Genomic DNA, 21715 nt, shown 5'->3' with positions numbered 1-21715 from the left:
CATTGCCATGGCGACCATCATCTTTGTTATGGTTCTCTCAAACGCTTGCTTCTACACAGAACACTTTCAGTGTGTCCCTCAGTCTAATACTGATGTAGGAGAGAGGCTAAACCCCACTTTACCTTTAATTAAAAGGTTTTTACCTACGTACTTCATGTTTTATAACCATAATGAAAACCAGTGACATCTCCCGGGTGCATACCTACCTACATTGTACAGGAAAGATCAGTGTTTTTTTGCCGTCTTCTGTTTAGGCACCGAGTTGGCCTTCCCTGCGTCTGTCCAAGATGATGTCATCTGCAGCAAAACCTTCCAGATCCTGTATAAGAACGAGGAGGTGGTGGTGAACGACGTCCTCGTCTTCAAAGTGATGATGCTTTTGGACGAGAAGAGGGTGAGGGCAAAATCACGTACAGCAAGTAGAGGGCAGATTTTTCTACCCCATGCAAATACTAACAGTATGCAAAGAGCAGTTTTATATAGGGCTATCACTGCATGGAATTATCTTCCAAGTGACATACGTGACATAAGAGGTGTAGCAAGCTTCAAAAATAAATTTAAATCTTACATGTAGCCAATATTGACAATGCTGAGTTATGCAATACCGGTATGTTACCGTTGATGTACATATTTAGATATAATTTGTTTGTGTGTTAATGTTGTTGTGTTTCCTCGGTTGGTACGTCTTGCTATGTTGTGTTTCCTTGGTTGGTATGTCTTGCTATGTTTTAATTGTATTATGTTTTAATTGCAATGTATATGTTATGTTTTTTTTTTTTTTTTTATACTTGCATGTAACACACCCTATGTGGGGAAATGGACTTTGGCTTCACCATGGATACAAAAACAGACGCATCATTCAGTACACAATACATACATAAACAGTATAATCTTTTTTAATAATATATATAAAGTATCTTATAAATAATAATACATACAAAAAAGTATAAATACATGAGTGTGTAATTTCAGGAAGCTTTTACTCCTGCCTTCTTTTGTGCCAGTGTGTTGTGTACTGCGACAAAAGTAACTATATCACTTCTGATTCTTACTATTGTAAGGTGTGAAAACACGCTTTTTACGCCCACAGCCTCAGGGTGGTTATTAAATATCTCTGTTGTTTTTCTCCGTCCTCAGGTGGAAGACTCTCTCAACGACATGGACTTCCAGCTCTCCTTGGACCTGTACTTTACGGACGGTGACTACTCGTAGGTGTCCTCTCCACCACGTGCTGTTTATATCTGTTTAAATAAACCCATGCTCCCTATACAGGGGGAGTTGAGGATCGAGGTTTACCCACCCCGCCCTTGTCTTTAATGTCCCACAGGCCGGACGATCCCAGCACTCTCCAGAACATCAGCAGCCGCACCCTTCGTTTGCACTTTAGCCTCCAACAAGGCATCCACCAGCACATCAACGTCATGTTCGACTACTTCCACCTGTCCGTCATCTCCATGGCCATCCACGCCTCCCTGGTGGCGCTTCATCAGCCCCTCATCAGGTCAGACCCCTGCCCTCGCCTGGATTGTCTCTTCTCTGATTGACTCTCATAGAAACCCAGACTCCATGGGAGGTTACTCGCACAGAGCACGTGTTGGAGCTCTCGTGGTTCCTTAGATCTCTAGATTACTATTCCCATGCCATTGCATGCAGTAAATACCAACACCATAATTTGTCTTTTTGCTCTTGTTTGCCAAGCTCAGCGCTGCAAACCAAAGAAACGGACCATGCTTAGCCATTATTTGTGCATTTCCTCAAAATATCTCAAATTCGTTATTTACCAAGCATGTTTCTTCTGTTTTACAATGTACTCCTTCAAGTCAAAGTTCAGAGGCTATGTTCACTCCACGGGGGTTCCCTCTGATCATAGATTTTCTAGTATATGGTGGGTTTGAGAGGTGGTGTAGACGAGTCATGGAGTCTTAGACATCTTGGGAAGTTGGGCACATCAGGAAGTTGTACAGATTAGTCAGTTGTTCCACACACATTTGCTGCATTAGATGTTTACACATTCTGTGGCCAGTTCTCCAACACAGCAAGGCCAACAGCAGTGGAAACCAAGACTGTCTCTCCCTACACAACATTTCTAAAAATTCCAAGAAGGAATTGGTCATGGGAATCCTGCAGTGCTGAGCTCCATGTTTAGTGGTTTAGACTGAGCAACAGTATAAAAGGTGGGACAGTTTTAACAAGTGACCATAGAGATGAATGGAACCATTTGAGTGACTCACAATAATTGTATGCAGAGTAATGGTGTCTCTTTTGTAACTTTGTAAAGCAGAGGGCCCTGGGTTTGGCCAACAACCTTAACATAAACTTAAAATGTTTTGCTAATGCTTGTCATCTGCAGAAACTTATTGATAAAAAATGTTTTATACTTTGACATCTTTGTTATCATTGTTGTAGTATAAACACTGACTTAACGACGACACTAGTCTGATGTAGTGTGCTAGATCTTACGGTAAAGCATGGTCTCTTTGTCCGAGTAGTTTCCCTCGGCCGGTGAAGACCACATGGCTGAACCGCAACGCTCCAGCGCAGAGCAAGGACTCCGTCATCCCTCCCCTGGAGACCGTGGTGTTCGGCAGCTCCTACGTGAGGCAGGTGTCCCCAGATGTAAGTCCACTAGGAATGATGTCTCTGGCTAGGGATGCACCAATAACACCATCACACTGCCAAAACTGAGCCAGAATAGGAAACGTTAGAGCTATCTATTTTAGTTTTCTCTATTGCAGGGATATGTATGAAATAAATAAACCATTTCATACATATGTCTGTACTAGATCTCTCAGATGGAGAAAAAAATATGGATCGCTCTAAAGTTCCTTAAAATCTGATAGGAACACACCAAAAAGTAAAGGCCATAATCTCGTACATATCCCAAAACTACAAACTGTCTTGTATGAATTCATTTCGTTCGAGTTTGAAAATCAATCAAGGTCTTTAGGAACTGTTAATCACTCTATAAGGTCTTGACATTTAAAAAATTTCATAATTTCGAAGTGTTCCTTTGAATCTCTTAACCCTTTGGGTGCCGTTCAGGCGTTCACGTAGAACTAAGTTTCTGTCGCCCGACGGTTGAGTGCCGGAAACGTAGAACTACGTTTTTCTCACGGTATTTCTTTTATTCGCTATTGCTATTCATAATTCAGCGGGGCACCTTGTGCATACTGTTCTGAGTGTGTCTGAGCTGGCAGACGGTCTTATACCGCCCTCTAACGCCTTCGGCCGCTATTGCACTCCATTAGAAACGGTGTAGTTTATTTTCTCTAGCGAGCTGCTGCGTGGGGGTGGGTCCTAAACACTCCGGCAAAACACGTGCTTGTAGGGATGGCTTGGACAACTGACCCTGCCCGCCCGTTCATGTGCAATGCCCAATAACGTCGGAGACAGGATCACTGTGGATAACTGGAATGGTGATCAGATAATTGGATTTTCAGAGACCAGGAAAGGACTCTATATATCCAATCTTGCGTTGATCTGATATATGTTTCTACCGCGATTGAAGCCGTCTGTGTTTTATGTGTGTGGCTGTTTACAGTTGGGTGCAGGAGGGGAGGGGGGGAGTGCCGCGCTCCAGGGCACATTTCATGTATGCACGAGGAAGGATAATAATGATAATCTAGCGTTGATTTCAGGAAGATTCGATAATCCGGCGAAAAATTACTGTGTTTATTGAATTACACAAAAACGCTGTTTTCGCGTCTTTTTCCTGGAATTACTCAGAAGCACCCAAACTATATTAATATTCAAAACGGTATAAAACGGAAATGTACGGATGAAAAAAGCAACTCACTGACAATCGACGGCGTTATTAGACCCATAGCTATAATATAAAATATGGGTTTAGCTCTACAAACAAGGTGCGCGTTTACATGGGGTTAATGTAAGGCAAGGCCAGATGCACTTCCCGGAAGGGGCGTGGCACTCCACAGTCTAGGTAATTAATGGGAAACACTGCTTGTATAGCTTATGAAAACACCAAAACCAACAATGCATTTCTCCTACTTACAAGTATGGTCCATCCTGCCAACACCAGATTATAGCTCATCTCCAGAAGTCGGTAAGGACATTATATTTACACCAGCCTTATCCTTTAAGTATACTGTTGTGTCAACAAGACGAGCAGTGTGGGCAGGTCCGTTGTACTTGTAATATATTTAGTGGAGAGCAAATCTTAGGTTATTTGTGCGGGTGGAAGGCTGGGTTGCGTAAGTTGCACTGAGTCAGCTGGAGAAAAGATTATAGGCACGCAACATAAGAAGCAGGACCATGTTATTGTGCCATCAAATTCTTTTTATTTTCATTAACACTTTCAGCGGCAGCCGTTTTAGCCATCCTTGTACTCAATGGGCCACCGCTGTAAAAGATAGGTATTTTCACTGTGAGTTGCGGTGTTTGCAGGGCTATATCTATATTCTATATTATAGCTATGGAGACAATACTATGTGTAACTGAGGGGTACAATTCCCTGACTGTATTACTAGATATGATACTTACTACCACTACCTTTGTACTTAATATTCGGCCACCCAGTACACGGCATAAATATATTATCATGAACACTCTCACGTAGATGAAACGGATCCAACACAAATGTACGAATTAGAAACAGGTCTTTATTTCTACACAGCGATGGTGTGTAGAATAAGCACTTAATCACTTAATTACATTTATGAATTGAAATAGTATGCACTTTTATGGCAAGGAGTATTCGTCGGTATATCAATAGAGAATGTCCAATCTCTGAAGGCGCAGGTGGTAAATATACGACCTGGAATAGTTAAGGAATAACAGCAATGATACTTTAATGATTATACTAGATACACTAGAGGGGGTTAATCCGGTCGCTTGTAAGCCGACAGGAGTAGGAGGGGGGGGGGGGGGGGTAGAATCCGGCTGCCTCGTCCGGCCAAGGGTATCCCAGGTGAACCCACTGTAGTGCCGTTCAATGCGCCGGCGATCCTTGGACCACAGATGAAAGCAGGTGGACTCTTTGTGGGCCGGCTCTCTCCGGTCCACGGGGGAGAGACGTGAAGCGACCTCGTCTTGCAGAGCGTCTCCTCACCTTGCGTCCTCTCCAGGGGGGGGGGTTCCAACACACGGCAGTGTCGGGGGTCTTTATCCATGGAATAATTAAAGTATCCAAAGCATAATCCGTGCCTGGGAAGGCGGGCTGTCGTCGGTAGAATAATCCGGTATACAGGTCCACTCGCTCGTCGGCTCTGGGGCTCCTCGGGTGCAGCTTCACATAGGGTCAACCACCCTGGGTAAGCAGCCAGTTCTCTGCCCGAAACGATGGGGTACTGACTACGGTAGTATTCTCACCGCACGAAGCACTATATATTAACAGACTATTATTAGCTTAATAGACTACGTCCAACTCGACGATATAGTGCCAAATATGACCACTCAAATATTAATATACACGATGTCTCAATACCGATGGTAGGCGAACTTGGCCTTACTCCCACACGTGGCGTCGCGGGGAGGCTTTACGTCTGTGACTCTATTGGAGGGTAAGAAACTGGACTGAAAAGAAAGTCCTACTTTAGTAGCGCAGTATATATACGCACTATGAACAAATAGTCCCATTAGTGGTGCGGTAGCCAAATTCCTACGCGGAACTAGGACTTGTTCGTACATGTCGAGCGGTACGTTTGAACTGGGTCTGAGGGGTATGGCAGCCTGGCACCAAGGTCTCGACCAATAGTAGAATGGAGACTATTATGGGATGTTCAGTAGGCTAGAATGGATATTCAATGCATATTGTACAAGGAATATACAAGGGATATCAGGGAATATTAGAGAATATACAAATACAATTAAATATATATATATAAATAAATATATATATTCGGTTTAATCTGGCCCTTCACAACACTATGGCTCATTTGACATCAACTATCCATCGTTCAATATGTGAAAAAGAATAAAAAATTTTCATGTATATGTTTGCGTGTTATACCGTGGTTATTGTGTAGTTTCAGAGTGATCCTGACTAATTCCTGGTAACTGCGTTATGGAGAGATATGTGAATTTTGCTAAAAGCGTTCGCGTTGCTCGCCTGGACACGCTACTATTTCCAAATCAAAGGTATATAATAGGTATTATGTTTCATCATGAATGCATGAAAGGGGAAGGGGGGTCGTTTTTTGATGCTTTGATCGCCAGCAACGGCATTCGTTTTGAATACTACATACGTTGATCGGCTGGATCGATATGAAATCATTGTAGGATCCAGGTGGAATTGACGTCAGATAGTCCTTACCTTTGATCGGGGTTATTCCAAAAAGAATATTCCAATTGTCTGATCGCGATTTCCACTATTGATGTCCATCGGGTCCCTGAGATGAAGTGGCACAAGATATGCCTCAAGTGTGCTGAATGTGTTTCGAAGTGCTCGGATGAAGCGATTTACTTGGCTTGATCTAAATACTCTGCCCGGATTAAATTAGATGTGACACATAGTGTGACATAAGGTTTCAAAGGGTGGGCGATACTGCCACCTAGCAGGATGCGGCCGGTATTGTACTCTCTCAGAATGATTTCCTATGGTAACGCAGAGGTCCGTGAGCCTGTAATGAATAAAAGAAGAAAAAATGCATGACGGCCAAAAACTAGTTAACTCGTCTTTGGCGTCCAATGTGTTAATTAACAAACAACACAACATCAACGGCAACAACAACAATAATAATAATATTGACAAAACAATAATAAATACAGATCTAAACTTGACTAATAAATACAAAATACAGATATACCAAATACATTAGACATTAGACAACAGACACCCCCCCCCCAGTCCACAAATACCTGCTTGTCCCACCCGAGCAGTCGATATCAGCCGGACATTATAAAAGATTACGTCCAGCAATGTCGGGGACCAGTGAATTACCGTGAGATTCTCAGGTTCTTTCCATCTCATAGCGATGAGCTTTTTGGCTGCTGTAACGCCTGCCAGAATAATAATTTTCTGTTGTATGGATGTTGGTAGTGAAGATATATCGTTTAGAAGTAATGTTGCTGCCGTGAGTGGAATCGATATGTTACAGATGCCAGAGAGTCTAGCCGCTATAGATTTCCAGAAATGGGCCACTGGTGGGCAATCCCAGACCATTATGCATATACGTGCCGGTGACTCTTAGAGCATAGAGTGCACCGGCCACCAGTCCCATAGCAAACAGTTTCCTAGGTGTGTGAGACACGTGCTATGAATATAATTTAAATTAATTTTTTTGCGGGAGGTTAATATAGCATTTGTCCAAATGTCGTCCCAGTCAAACTCGGGGTCTAACCTTCTTCTGATTGTCTAATGAATTGGGCCAATGGTTCGAGGGAAAGTCCGGGGCTCAGAGGACAACCCTGTCTGGAAGATCTAGACACCATGAAGAGTGTGGAGCATAGTTTGCCTGTCATTATCATTGCTGACAGTGAGCCATAGAGAACCTTGATGTGTATAAATTCCTTTCCAAGTCCCATGGCCTCCAGTACCGTCCAAAGATATGACCATTCCAGTCTTATCGAATGCCTTCATTGGGCCATTTTTGTAAATCTATTTGTGGTCGGCCTGTCTTGTATTGTGACGCAACACTGAAGCCTTGGGAATGCAGGTTTTTTTCCCCACTCTGTGTATTCTAACGCGCCTAACACTCGGGAAGGATGGCGTTTTAACATGGAGAGGAACTATTATTGAGAGACTAATGTTGCTGCACTTGGCCGGCACTACGTGTGCCAGGCTCACAGTGGACGTAGGTAAGCCGACTAGAAGTGCCAGTGAGCCGGGAGGAGTCTTGAACAGAGCAGAGACGCAGTGTAGCAGAACCACAGCGACATGCGTCATCACCCTGCAGCACTAATGGGACGGAGAGATGGAGCCGAGAGGGCAAAGCCACTGACCGCCTCCCGTCTCAGAGCAGTGCGGGAGCCGCGGGGGGAAGAGCTCATGCAATGAAATAACCGCGGGTATAACTGGCACACGTATCAAATGTGTAAGGGCTCTTAGCGGGTTACAGCAGTGATGGGAGACGGGTTTTCTTTTTCCCTTTCATTTAGATTTTCTCGATTCACAGGATTTACGTAGTCTGCCGAGTGTTGTGGGAGTCTGAAATGAAGTTGCTATCAAAAACAAATGGATGAATAACACTGAGCTGTCAAAAGTAAAAGACCACTCTCACTCCCAACCAGGATCCGCTTTTCTCTGGTGGTTTAGTTAGGCCTGGACGATATGGTGAAAATATGATATTGCTGTATTTTTCTCTTGTATATCTGATGGTATAATGATATTTGATGGTATTTGTTTCTTCCGGTGCAAAGTACTACAGTGTGATTTGACATCTGTTGCTAATGGATTTCTGTCGATTGCCGGGTCGTACTAGAAAACATTCATCACACGTCGTTCATCATCACACATCATTCATCATCGATCACACATCGTTCTGTTAACCTGTTATCAGACCTATAACTCCTCCGTGACCTTCCATGGTCCCCTTCAGGGCAGGACGTTCCTGGTGTCTGACCACTGTCTGCAGCATGCCTTCAGCCTGCACCATAGTCTATGTGCCAGCCTGCTGCTGGCCTACCGGGCCCTGTTTGGCTACTTCACCTCTGTCACCAAGGACCTGCCCTCCTCCCATCGCATGGAGCTCGGTACGTACCCCACACTGGCTTCAGACCTGCTCACTGCTGAGCCTTCTATCCCAGCATGTCACCAATCAAAACACAGAAGGTCGGACCACATTTTAGACGAGTTCACCCTTTTTTTTTTAACCAAAGCCCTATTTAAACATTGTCTGGCATGGTGTTGACTAGTACACGTCATGATGATTGCTTTAGTATTGAGAAACGTAGCACTGTGCTGCATCCTCATCAGGATACAATACACTCCCCAAGTGTTTTAGCCTTCAGCAAAACCATGATGCATGTATTTTTCTAAAATAGGGAGTTCACAGTATAATCACATGTCTACTAACCAACTAGAAATGGTTGCAAAGTGTACACCGTATCAAAAGTTAAGAGTTTCATATTCCAGTTACAGATGTAAGTGGGCAACTTGGATGGCACAAGGCCTATGAAACTATGAAATATGTTAATACAATGTAGAGATTACAACCATTTCCTCAGTAGAACATATGAAGACACACCTGATTATACTGTGAGATTCCTGCTTTCATGTATCCTGGTTTTTTAAGGCTAAAACGTGCACCATTAGATTGGGGCCTGGTGAGAGGATGCAGCACAGTGCTATGTTTCTCAATACTAAATTCATCAGTGAAATGATTGCAGCACTACTAGTCAACATCATCCTGTCCCTCTTGGCTGTGACTGCCACGGTTAGTTGTACTACTACTGTGGCAGGAAACCAACTTGTGTTGGAGCGATTGCTAAATCGCTGGTCAAATTCTGAATCCACTTAGACTGTGACCAGTAGATGAAATGATTAGTTTCATGGTCTGGTGAATTCCCAATGCTTTGGTAGACCTTTGGAGTTGATTGCAAGGGTTGACTTGAGTTTTATAAGTAAGACCGCTAAGGCCTTGTTCACACGTATACGGATATTTTTGAAAACGTTGTATTATCTCTGCGTTATGGCCTCCTGTCCATGTGAAAAGGACGGAAAACTGAGTTTCAGGTCACTGGAAATGGAGCTTTTTGAAAACGGAGTATTTTCTCTGCTATCATCAGGACCACAGCTCCTTGCAGCCTGCCATCAGCTCATGTGAGCATCTTTATTGTGTGTTCTAAAACACCCTTGGTGTGGACAGGAATCTTTTAGAAAATGGAGCGGTGAAAAATGCCTTTTTAGAAATATCTGTGTACGTGTGGCTAAAGAGACACTTTAACTTATTGCATACCACCACCATTCATTTAATTACATGTCTAACACAACTAGTAATAGCAAAGTTCTACAATATTTGCATCCACCGAATGACGTATACAATAAATAGCCTCACTTTTCATAGATATTTCAGATAAATGTTGTGTTTAATTAAAGGGGCACTTGACTTCACCAAAAAACAATGCTGTTTTATTTTGAACATAATTTCACACATTTTTGACACAGTTTTGCACACATTCATTTAGTTTGACAGTTATTGAAAGTTAATGAGTTTGAATATGGCTACCAGTGATCAGGGACATTAAATGTTAACCTCAGTCTTAACCTCTTAACACATTGACCGCCAGCAGCAGGGGGCGCTGATCCCCCTTCAGTGCCAGGTCTTTATTCAATGGATATAGTTTTAGACTGCGACATTTGCAAGTGCTTAAAATATATTTTTTATTATAGCTATGGGTCTAATAACGCCGTCAACTGTCAGTGAGTTGCTTCCAGTCAACATGCCCAAAACAGATTGTTTTTTCATCCGTACATTTCCGTTTTATACCGTTTTGAATAGAGTATGGTTTGGGTGCTTTTCAGTAATTCCAGGAAAAAGACGAGAAAAAGGCATTTTAGTGTAATCCAGTCATCACGTTGTAATTTTTCGGCCGATTATCGAATCAACGCTAGATTATCATTATTATATCTCGTCGTGCATACATGAAATGGCCCTCGTAGGACCCCGCCTGCCCGGCTCAGATCGGCTCTTAATTAAAACACACCAGCCCATTTCCAATGGAATGCAATAGCTCCGCAAGGCAGTAGAGATCGGTGTTGACCGTCTGCCAGCTCAGACAGGGTCTGAAGGGTATACAGAGGCTGCAGCTATGAATTATGAATAGATATAGCGAATAAACGAAATAACGATCCCAAAAACGAGTTTTTGGCGATATTCGCATGGCGGGCAATAGCGAGTATACTTGTTTTTGGCGCAGAACCAGTTAAGCCCTAGCCACATTTTCTGAATATTTTCCTAAAAATATATACCTAAGTAAATGGACGATTGCTCCACTTTTACAAGGGACATTTGCATGTTCTTGGCATCTAGGGACATCTATGGACCTCTGGGAATTTATTCCCAGTGTCAGAAATATTGTGTCTGTTACTAGGCTTGAGTAAATTGTAATGAACCAAAGGAGAATATCAATTATATATTTTTTTTATCAAATCTTTTATAATTATTTTTAAATCTTTGACAGTGGATAACACCATGCTAAAATTGACCAGACATGATAAATTGCTACTGAGCTCATTCAGCACCTTCTTGAGATCACGTGTACCGTGTAAGAGGTTAAGCCCGACGGTCCCGGTACAGGGCCAAGGTTCATATCACACCATAAATCGATCTATACAGAACGTATTAATTAATGTTGAGTTTTTTATAAAAACTATTATTATTTTTTTGTGCTAAGAGTAAAGACCCTAACCCTGTCAAAACAGCAGTCAAAGTGTATATTTTCAGCACTACCTTATTATGGCCAAATCATACATCTATGGATAGGGGAAAAGCTCCTCTTTCCAATGGCAGTGTTAGATCTGGATTTAGTCATTTTCTCATGGTTTTACGATAAAAGATATTAGCATTTTTTTTAATTAGATAGATCAATTCTTATTTTCGGTAAATCTTAAAAACATCGGTAGAAATTAAAATATACACTTTGACTGCTGTTTTGATAGGGTTAAGGTCTTTACTCTTGGCTACATTTGAAAAAGAAACAACATTAACCTCTTAACATCCACATGTGGGCCCTCTTGAAGACGCTTCGCGACGGGCCACTTTGCCGACCTCTAACGGCTCTGGTGTGCATTTCTTTTAATACAATATATATATAGAAATAAAAGCCCTATTTGTTGCCTGTCGATTGCCATTTCAGGCGACAAAAACTATCTCGCTCTTGCGCTCTCTCTCTCTCTCTCTCGCTATCTCTCTCTCACACACTTTGAGTCAGAAACAAACATAGTATCAATGAGAGTATCAATAATACACCTGAGTAAAGTCTAGTAAAAAAAAATATATATATATATATTATAAAAAATTATTGTTTGTTTTAAACGTTAATCTTGGCGTTAGTGGCGTTAACACTTTAGTTGCCAAAGGACGAGTTTAGGCGTCCTTCCCCGCCATGCTCAAGTTGCCGAGGACGCCGTAACTCATCTTTGACATCAATATTTCTAAAATCTTCCATCCGCAGCCTTCACACACAGTTCAGAGCTCCTCTCAATCCTCTAGCGGTTCAAGAGCGCCATCTGGTGGCCGATCGGCAGAAGCGCCAAACAGGAAGTGATGTGGCTGAAGTGCTGATCACCCATATTACTTCCGGCCACTCTCTATAGCTCCCGCGACTCCATCTTGACACAATACATAGCGATCCGTTGCCAATAACTCGATAAACAACATGATTTGGACGTATATACCATTATACAACCTGGAAATGGACCGGGTATTTTTACATCCCATAATGGAAAACTGTCTACCCCACGCTGATCGCCCAACGGCCCGCGGAGACTGGGGTGAGTTTTAGCGTGTAATATTTCCGTGTTCGATACTAACTGATCTGATGAACATATGTCCCACATTAGATGAATGGTATAACGCTGCCCACGGAATTATAAACGCCCCCTCGCCCATCCGGTCAACATCAGATGACGTGTTCCAGAAGTACTTCCAGTTGGAATTTTTTATATCGCGCTGATTGCTATCAAACTATTTCATCATCAATATAATGCATTTGGGGCTATAAATCAAGTTCTGGAGAAAGCTGCAGAAAGAGATGAAAACATACTTATACTTTAGACCATATTTTAGTATGAATATGTGAATGAAAAAGTTTAACGTTGCTACACCATGAACAATACATATAGGACCTTGAATGGGCCCTAATAATGGCAATCTAGCAATAGAATTAAAAAAGTTATAGCCCTGCAAAGAAGGGGAACTTCTCCATGTTAAATAGAGCTGGCAACGGATGGTATATCATGAATTTAGCCTTAGGCAATCAAAGTGTTAAAAGAATTTACATTATATAAAAGTAACTGTACTTACAGTAGATTTCATTCACGTTTTTTGCTCCCCTGTCAGGGGCGCTTGTTTTTTTTTTCATTTGTTTAGCAATGCTTTTAAGTGTTATTAGCGAAATATGAGCTTATAAAATTCTCTGTGCATCGCACCGGAAACTCGATGTTTTAGACGCGAGGACATGACACTGTCATGAAATCGTTGTAGTCTTAAGAAAGAGGAGACCCAGGGCTTTCGATGGGCATCGAAATTTCATAAAACTACACTACCCAGCTCACACCAGCCGCAGACGTGAAAATCGTATTTATATCTCACGGGTCGAACAAACCTCAACGTTATTGCAATAAAATACAACATATTGTTTCTTTACATTGTGTGTTCAGAGTTTTTGGATGTGTGTGAGATTACATTCTAAAGAAATCAGCATTGATCTTTCTTGTGAAGTCCCTTTAATACATTAAAGCATGCGTGTTGTATTTCAATGATTGTTGTTTATTGTTTTCATTGTTTCTGTTTGTGAAATGGCAGGTTTTATTATTGTTCTGTTCTCCCATGTCATTGCACCCCATCCCTGCCCATTTTAAAAGCTCTCACCCTTGTAAACGCATGTATACCTCACACTCCATAACCCATTGTGTTAACCCAGGGACTTGATAACAGTTGACCACAATTGTAATAACCAGATCAAAATCATAACACTATTGTGCACTCGGTAGATAGTCACCTGACTAACGAATGGATTAAAAGCCAAATTAAAAACTCCCAGCACGCACTCCTTCTGAATCACCTGTTGGCTCACGTAACCTAATCCGCATGAGTGGGCAGATTTTAATCCACTCAAGAAGAATGAGTAATAGGAAGGTTAAACATGCCTATATGTGCAATCCTACTAGCCAAGCCCAGCATGCAAGTCCTATATGAGCGAGTTCTCAGAAGACCCTATCCCCGAAGCCAAGGGCCCGTCTACATAGGTATGTCCCCACTCCCTCCTCTACCTCCAGTCAACCTACCTCTCCTTCCTCCTCTACCTCCAGTCAACCTGCCTCTCCTTCCTCCTCTACCTCCAGTCAACCTGCCTCTCCTTCCCCCCCTTCCTCCTCTACCTCCAGTCAACCTGCCTCTCCTTCCTCCTCCACCTCCAGTCAACCTGCCTCTCCTTCCTCCTCTACCTCCAGTCAACCTGCCTCTCCTTCCCCCCCCTTCCTCCTCCACCTCCAGTCAACCTGCCTCTCCTTCCTCCTCTACCTCCAGTCAACCTGCCTCTCCTTCCTCCAGTCAACCTGCATCTCCTTCCTCCTCTACCTCCAGTCAACCTGCCTCTCCTTCCTCCCCTACCTCCAGTCAACCTGCCTCTCCTTCCTCCAGTCAACCTGCCTCTCCTTCCTCCTTCACCTCCAGTAAACCTGTCTCTCCTTCCTCCTCCACCTCCAGTCAACCTGCCTCTCCTTCCTCCTCTACCTCAAGTCAACCTGCCTCTCCTTCCTCCCCTACCTCCAGTCAACCTGCCTCTCCTTCCTCCAGTCAACCTGCCTCTCCTTCCTCCTTCACCTCCAGTAAACCTGTCTCTCCTTCCTCCTCCACCTCTAGTCAACCTGCCTCTCCTTCCTCCCCTACCTCCAGTCAACCTGCTTCTCCTTCCTCCCCTACCTCCAGTAAACCTGTCTCTCCTTCCTCTCCTTCCTCCTCCACCTCCAGTAAACCTGTCTCTCCTTCCTCCTCCAGTCAACCTGCCTCTCCTTCCACCTCCAGTCAACCTGCCTCTCCTTCCTCCTCCACCTCCAGTAAACCTGTCTCTCCTTCCTCCTCTACCTCCAGTCAACCTGCCTCTCCTTCCTCCTCCACCTCCAGTCAACCTGCCTCTCCTTCCTCCCCCACCTCCAGTCAACCTGCCTCTCCTTCCTCCTCCACCTCCAGTAAACATGTCTCTCCTTCCTCCTCCACCTCCAGTCAACCTGCCTCTCCTTCCTCCCCCACCTCCAGTCAACCTGCCTCTCCTTCCTCCTCCACCTCCAGTAAACATGTCTCTCCTTCCTCCTCTACCTCCAGTCAACCTGCCTCTCCTTCCTCCCCCACCTCCAGTCAACCTGTCTCTCCTTCCTCCTCTACCTCCAGTAAACCTGCCTCTCCTTCCTCCCCTACCTCTAGTCAACCTGCCTCTCCTTCCTCCTCCACCTCCAGTAAACCTGCCTCTCCTTCCTCCTCCACCTCCAGTCAACCTGCCTCTCCTTCCTCCAGTCAACCTGCCTCTCCTTCCTCCCCTACCTCCAGTAAACCTGTCTCTCCTTCCTCCTCTACCTCCAGTAAACCTGCCTCTCCTTCCTCCTCTACCTCCAGTAAACCTGTCTCTCCTTCCTCATCCACCTCCAGTCAACCTGCCTCTCCTTCCTCCTCCACCTCCAGTAAACCTGCCTCTCCTTCCTCCTCTACCTCCAGTCAACCTGTCTCTCCTTCCTCCCCTACCTCCAGTCAACCTGCCTCTCCTTCCTCCCCTACCTCCAGTCAACCTGCCTCTCCTTCCTCCCCTACCTCCAGTCAACCTGCCTCTCCTTCCTCCTCTACCTCCAGTAAACCTGCCTCTCCTTCCTCCCCTACCTCCAGTCAACCTGCCTCTCCTTCCTCCCCTACCTCCAGTCAACCTGCCTCTCCTTCCTCCCCTACCTCCAGTCAACCTGCCTCTCCTTCCTCCCCTACCTCCAGTCAACCTGCCTCTCCTTCCTCCTCCACCTCCAGTCAACCTGCCTCTCCTTCCTCCCCTACCTCCAGTAAACCTGCTTCTCCTTCCTCCTCCACCTCCAGTAAACCTGTCTCTCCTTCCTCCTCCACCTCCAGTAAACCTGCCTCTCCTTCCTCCTCCACCTCCAGTAAACCTGCCTCTCCTTCCTCCTCCACCTCCAGTAAACCTGCCTCTCCTTCCTCCCCTACCTCCAGTAAACCTGCTTCTCCTTCCTCCTCCACCTCCAGTAAACCTGTCTCTCCTTCCTCCTCCACCTCCAGTAAACCTGCCTCTCCTTCCTCCTCCACCTCCAGTAAACCTGCCTCTCCTTCCTCCTCTACCTCCAGTAAACCTGCCTCTCCTTCCTCCTCCACCTCCAGTAAACCTGCCTCTCCTTCCTCCTCTACCTCCAGTAAACCTGCCTCTCCTTCCTCCTCTACCTCCAGTAAACCTGCCTCTCCTTCCTCCTCTACCTCCAGTAAACCTGCCTCTCCTTCCTCCTCTACCTCCAGTAAACCTGCCTCTCCTTCCTCCTCCACCTCCAGTAAACCTGCCTCTCCTTCCTCCTCCACCTCCAGTAAACCTGCCTCTCCTTCCTCCCCTACCTCCAGTAAACCTGCTTCTCCTTCCTCCTCCACCTCCAGTAAACCTGTCTCTCCTTCCTCCTCCACCTCCAGTAAACCTGCCTCTCCTTCCTCCTCCACCTCCAGTAAACCTGCCTCTCCTTCCTCCTCTACCTCCAGTAAACCTGCCTCTCCTTCCTCCTCCACCTCCAGTAAACCTGCCTCTCCTTCCTCCTCTACCTCCAGTAAACCTGCCTCTCCTTCCTCCTCTACCTCCAGTAAACCTGCCTCCCCTTCCTCCTCTACCTCCAGTAAACCTGCCTCTCCTTCCTCCTCTACCTCCAGTCAACCTGCCTCTCCTTCCTCCCCTACCTCCAGTCAACCTGCCTCTCCTTCCTCCTCTACCTCCAGTCAACCTGCCTCTCCTTCCTCCCCTACCTCCAGTCAACCTGCCTCTCCTTCCTCCCCTACCTCCAGCAAACCTGCCTCTCCTTCCTCCCCCACCTCCAGTCAACCTGCCTCTCCTTCCTCCTCCACCTCCAGTCAACCTGCCTCTCCTTCCTCCCCTACCTCCAGTCAACCTGTCTCTCCTTCCTCCTCTACCTCCAGCAAACCTGCCTCTCCTTCCTCCTCTACCTCCAGTGAACCTGCCTCTCCTTCCTCCCCTACCTCCAGTCAACCTGTCTCTCCTTCCTCCTCTACCTCCAGCAAACCTGTCTCTCCTTCCTCCCCTACCTCCAGTCAACCTGTCTCTCCTTCCTCCTCTACCTCCAGCAAACCTGCCTCTCCTTCCTCCTCTACCTCCAGTCAACCTGCCTCTCCTTCCTCCTCCACCTCCAGTCAACCTGCCTCTCCTTCCTCCCCTACCTCCAGTCAACCTGCCTCTCCTTCCTCCCCTACCTCCTGTCAACCTGCCTCTCCTTCCTCCCCTACCTCCAGTCAACCTGTCTCTCCTTCCTCCCCTACCTCCAGTCAACCTGCCTCTCCTTCCTCCTCCACCTCCAGTAAACCTGCCTCTCCTTCCTCCTCTACCTCCAGTCAACCTGCCTCTCCTTCCTCCTCTACCTCCAGCAAACCTGCCTCTCCTTCCTCCTCCACCTCCAGTAAACCTGCCTCTCCTTCCTCCCCCACCTCCAGTCAACCTGCCTCTCCTTCCTCCCCTACCTCCAGTCAACCTGTCTCTCCTTCCTCCCCTACCTCCAGTCAACCTGCCTCTCCTTCCTCCCCTACCTCCAGTCAACCTGTCTCTCCTTCCTCCTCTACCTCCAGTCAACCTGTCTCTCCTTCCTCCCCTACCTCCAGTCAACCTGCCTCTCCTTCCTCCACCTCTAGTCAACCTGCCTCTCCTTCCTCTCCTTCCTCCCCTACCTCCAGCAAACCTGCCTCTCCTTCCTCCTCCACCTCCAGTCAACCTGCCTCTCCTTCCTCCCCCACCTCCAGTCAACCTGCCTCTCCTTCCTCCCCCACCTCCAGTCAACCTGCTTCTCCTTCCTCCTCTACCTCCAGCAAACCTGCTTCTCCTTCCTCCCCTACCTCCAGTCAACCTGCCTCTCCTTCCTCCTCTACCTCCAGTCAACCTGCCTCTCCTTCCTCCTCCACCTCCAGTGAACCTGCCTCTCCTTCCTCCTCCACCTCCAGTCAACCTGCCTCTCCTTCCTCCCCTACCTCCAGTCAACCTGCCTCTCCTTCCTCCCCTACCTCCAGCAAACCTGCCTCTCCTTCCTCCTCCACCTCCAGTCAACCTGCCTCTCCTTCCTCCCCCACCTCCAGTCAACCTGCCTCTCCTTCCTCCCCCACCTCCAGTCAACCTGCTTCTCCTTCCTCCTCTACCTCCAGCAAACCTGCTTCTCCTTCCTCCCCCACCTCCAGTCAACCTGCTTCTCCTTCCTCCCCCACCTCCAGTCAACCTGCCTCTCCTTCCTCCCCCACCTCCAGTCAACCTGCCTCTCCTTCCTCCTCCACCTCCAGTGAACCTGCCTCTCCTTCCTCCTCCACCTCCAGTCAACCTGCCTCTCCTTCCTCCCCTACCTCCAGTCAACCTGCCTCTCCTTCCTCCCCTACCTCCAGTCAACCTGCCTCTCCTTCCTCCCCTACCTCCAGTCAACCTGCCTCTCCTTCCTCCTCTACCTCTAGTCAACCTGCCTCTCCTTCCTCCTCTACCTCCAGTAAACCTGCCTCTCCTTCCTCCCCTACCTCCAGTCAACCTGCCTCTCCTTCCTCCTCTACCTCCAGTCAACCTGCCTCTTCTTCCTCCTCCACCTCCAGTCAACCTGCCTCTCCTTCCTCCTCTACCTCCAGTAAACCTGCCTCTCCTTCCTCCCCCACCTCCAGTAAACCTGCCTCTCCTTCCTCCTCCACCTCCAGTCAACCTGCCTCTCCTTCCTCCTCCACCTCCAGTCAACCTGCCTCTCCTTCCTCCCCTACCTCTAGTCAACCTGCCTCCTTCCTCCTCTACCTCCAGTCAACCTGCCTCTCCTTCCTCCTCTACCTCCAGTCAACCTGCCTCTCCTTCCTCCCCTACCTCTAGTCAACCTGCCTCTCCTTCCTCCTCTACCTCCAGTAAACCTGCCTCTCCTTCCTCCCCCACCTCCAGTCAACCTGCCTCTTCTTCCTCCTCCACCTCCAGTCAACCTGCCTCTCCTTCCTCCTCCACCTCCAGTCAACCTGCCTCTCCTTCCTCCTCTACCTCCAGTCAACCTGCCTCTCCTTCCTCCCCTACCTCCAGTCAACCTGTCTCTCCTTCCTCCCCTACCTCCAGTCAACCTGTCTCTCCTTCCTCCCCTACCTCCAGTAAACCTGCCTCTCCTTCCTCCCCTACCTCCAGTCAACCTGTCTCTCCTTCCTCCCCACCTCCAGTAAACATGCCTCTCCTTCCTCCCCTACCTCCAGTCAACCTGCCTCTCCGTCCTCCCCTACCTCCAGTAAACCTGCCTCTCCTTCCTCCCCTACCTCCAGTCAACCTGTCTCTCCTTCCTCCCCCACCTCCAGTAAACCTGCCTCTCCTTCCTCCTCCACCTCCAGTAAACCTGCCTCTCCTTCCTCCTCCACCTCCAGTAAACCTGCCTCTCCTTCCTCCTCTACCTCCAGTAAACCTGCTTCTCCTTCCTCCTCTACCTCCAGTAAACCTGCCTCTCCTTCCTCCTCCACCTCCAGTCAACCTGCCTCTCCTTCCTCCCCTACCTCCAGTCAACCTGCCTCTCCTTCCTCCCCTACCTCCAGTCAACCTGTCTCTCCTTCCTCCCCTACCTCCAGTCAACCTGCCTCTCCTTCCTCCCCTACCTCCAGTCAACCTGCCTCTCCTTCCTCCTCCACCTCCAGCAAACCTGCCTCTCCTTCCTCCCCTACCTCCAGTCAACCTGCCTCTCCTTCCTCCCCCACCTCCAGTCAACCTGCCTCTCCTTCCTCCCCTACCTCCAGTCAACCTGTCTCTCCTTCCTCCCCTACCTCCAGTCAACCTGCCTCTCCGTCCTCCCCTACCTCCAGTCAACCTGCCTCTCCTTCCTCCCCCACCTCCAGTAAACCTGCCTCTCCTTCCTCCCCCACCTCCAGTCAACCTGTCTCTCCTTCCTCCCCTACCTCCAGTCAACCTGTCTCTCCCTCCTCCTTCCTCTCTATTATCGTGTCTTGCAGTTTTTGTATTGTAATTACAAGTCATGTCTTCCTAACTTTCCAGTTGCAAATATACTGTGTACTTGAGCTGCTGTCATTCTCATCTGTTGCCTACACACGACATGCTGAACCTCTTTTTATCTTTAAAGTCAGGCCTCAGGTCTTTAGAGCCTGTCGTAGTGCAGGTCGGCCACGTCTGTCTCTGATCTGCTCTCTTCAGCCTAGTCTCCTGTCCTGTACATCTGATGTCTTCAGCAGGTCTCACGGGTCCTACTGAAAGCCTTGTGTTGATCATGTGATCATTGATCATGTGACGACCGTAGACCTTAATGCCTTTCTTCTTTCCTTTCCCTTTCAGAGCAATTAGATCTAGAGGCTCGTCTGGCTGACCTTTGTGATCAGGTCAAGGTATGGTCGGATGCACACCAATTTTTTTTTTTTTTTTTTATCATTTTTAGAATGATATAAAGCAATGTGTTTGAAACATTTTAGTGTCTAGTATTTGAGCCAGATTGTGGGGATACTTTCCAATGCTACATCCTTTCCACCCAACCACTGATGAAATTATTATTACAAATCAATACATTGGATATTGTTAATTTTCTTCCCGGAATATCAGCATCTATATAGTACCGAAAATGTCTTTCAGCATCAGTCGGACCCTTATATATCTTGAAAGAGTGCAAGCACTTAATATCATATCTGATTTACTAGATTACTAGATCTATATCGAACCAGACATGTAATGCATCATGTGCCATCGGTTTCGTTCCTTCACTGATTTCCTTCAGTGCTTATAGTTGGGTCAGTATTGTGTCCTCTCTGGGGCCCCCTGGTGGCTTGGTGAGCTATGTCTCTTGTCAGCAGAAGGCGGAGAGCCCAGATGAGCTGGCAGAGCTGGTGAACATGAACCTGGCCCAGCTGTGCTCCCTGCTAATGGCCCTCTGGGGACAGTTCCTGGAGGTGGTGTCCCTGCAGCAGAATGTCGCCGACCTGCTGGCCATGGATCACCATACACTCAGAGTGAGCAGTATTCACATTCTTTTATTTTATTTTATTTTTATTTTTATTTTTTTAGATGTGAAGCACCTCATATACCAGCAATGTATGTCCCTAGTGACTCCTCACTCACTCATGTTTAGCCATTCTGCCCCTAGTGGCAGTTCACAGGCATGGCATTTTTTTTTTTAAACCAGTTTAATCTATGCAAGAATGTTTTGCATGGTGTGTGAAAAAGTGCTGTACTCAAAAGAATTTGAGCAGGAAAAGTAAATGTAATCTGTACTGTGCTTCCATTGTGTGTTGTTCTTAGTGATGCATGATATATCGGCCGATATGGCAGTTTTTTTTTACACATGGGTATCGGTCCGATATCAAGATACGGCCGATATGGGCCAAAAAAAAAAAAAAAAAAATTAATCAATTTTTCTTTTCATTTCTGAAAATAAGTTGCAAAAGTTAAAACTATGCGTTTTGGAAAATAGTTCTTTATTTGATTATCATTAAAAAAGTGTTTTCTATACAGAGATATCGACATCGGTAAATATCGGTATCGGCCACAATTTTCACATCGGTGCATCACTAGTTGTTCTGGTTGTAATCTGTACTGTGCTTCATCATGTGGTGTTCTGGTTGCAGGTGAGGCGGTTTGCAGAGGCTTTCTTCTGTCTGGAACACCCGAGGCAGTCTGCGTTGGCCTATCAGGAGCTGCAGTGAGTTGTAGTGGGAGGTTCCTCCAGAGTTATGTAGGGATGCACAGTCAATCTTTATCAGTAGAGTCAGTAACTACCTAATCAACTGTTATCAGTAGTGTCAGTAACTACCTAATCAACTGTTATCAGTAGTGTCAGTAACTACCTAATCAACTGTTATCAGTAGTGTCAGTAACTACCTAACTCCAAAGATCCAGAAGAAAATGTAGACTAACCAGCAAC

At 46.4% G+C, this 21715-nt stretch overlaps 1 protein-coding gene across 1 annotated transcript in view; it reads left to right on the top strand.

Annotated features, from left to right (window-relative positions):
* fam135a (family with sequence similarity 135 member A) overlaps window positions 1-21715 on the top strand; it is a 68966-nt gene that overhangs the window by 31879 nt on the left and 15372 nt on the right. Inside the window, exons 4-12 of the mRNA XM_084321620.1 lie at window positions 255-394; window positions 1138-1208; window positions 1328-1501; window positions 2490-2616; window positions 8496-8649; window positions 13790-13867; window positions 20140-20189; window positions 20649-20804; window positions 21420-21493. Coding sequence (XP_084177746.1) covers window positions 255-394; window positions 1138-1208; window positions 1328-1501; window positions 2490-2616; window positions 8496-8649; window positions 13790-13867; window positions 20140-20189; window positions 20649-20804; window positions 21420-21493 — 1024 coding nt within the window. The remainder of the gene's footprint in view (window positions 1-254; window positions 395-1137; window positions 1209-1327; window positions 1502-2489; window positions 2617-8495; window positions 8650-13789; window positions 13868-20139; window positions 20190-20648; window positions 20805-21419; window positions 21494-21715) is intronic.

Source organism: Notolepis coatsorum (assembly GCF_963971535.1).
Source record: "Notolepis coatsorum genome assembly, chromosome: 9".
Classification (NCBI taxonomy): Eukaryota; Metazoa; Chordata; class Actinopteri; order Aulopiformes; family Paralepididae; genus Notolepis; species Notolepis coatsorum.
This window is presented reverse-complemented; position numbering and strand designations above follow the sequence as displayed.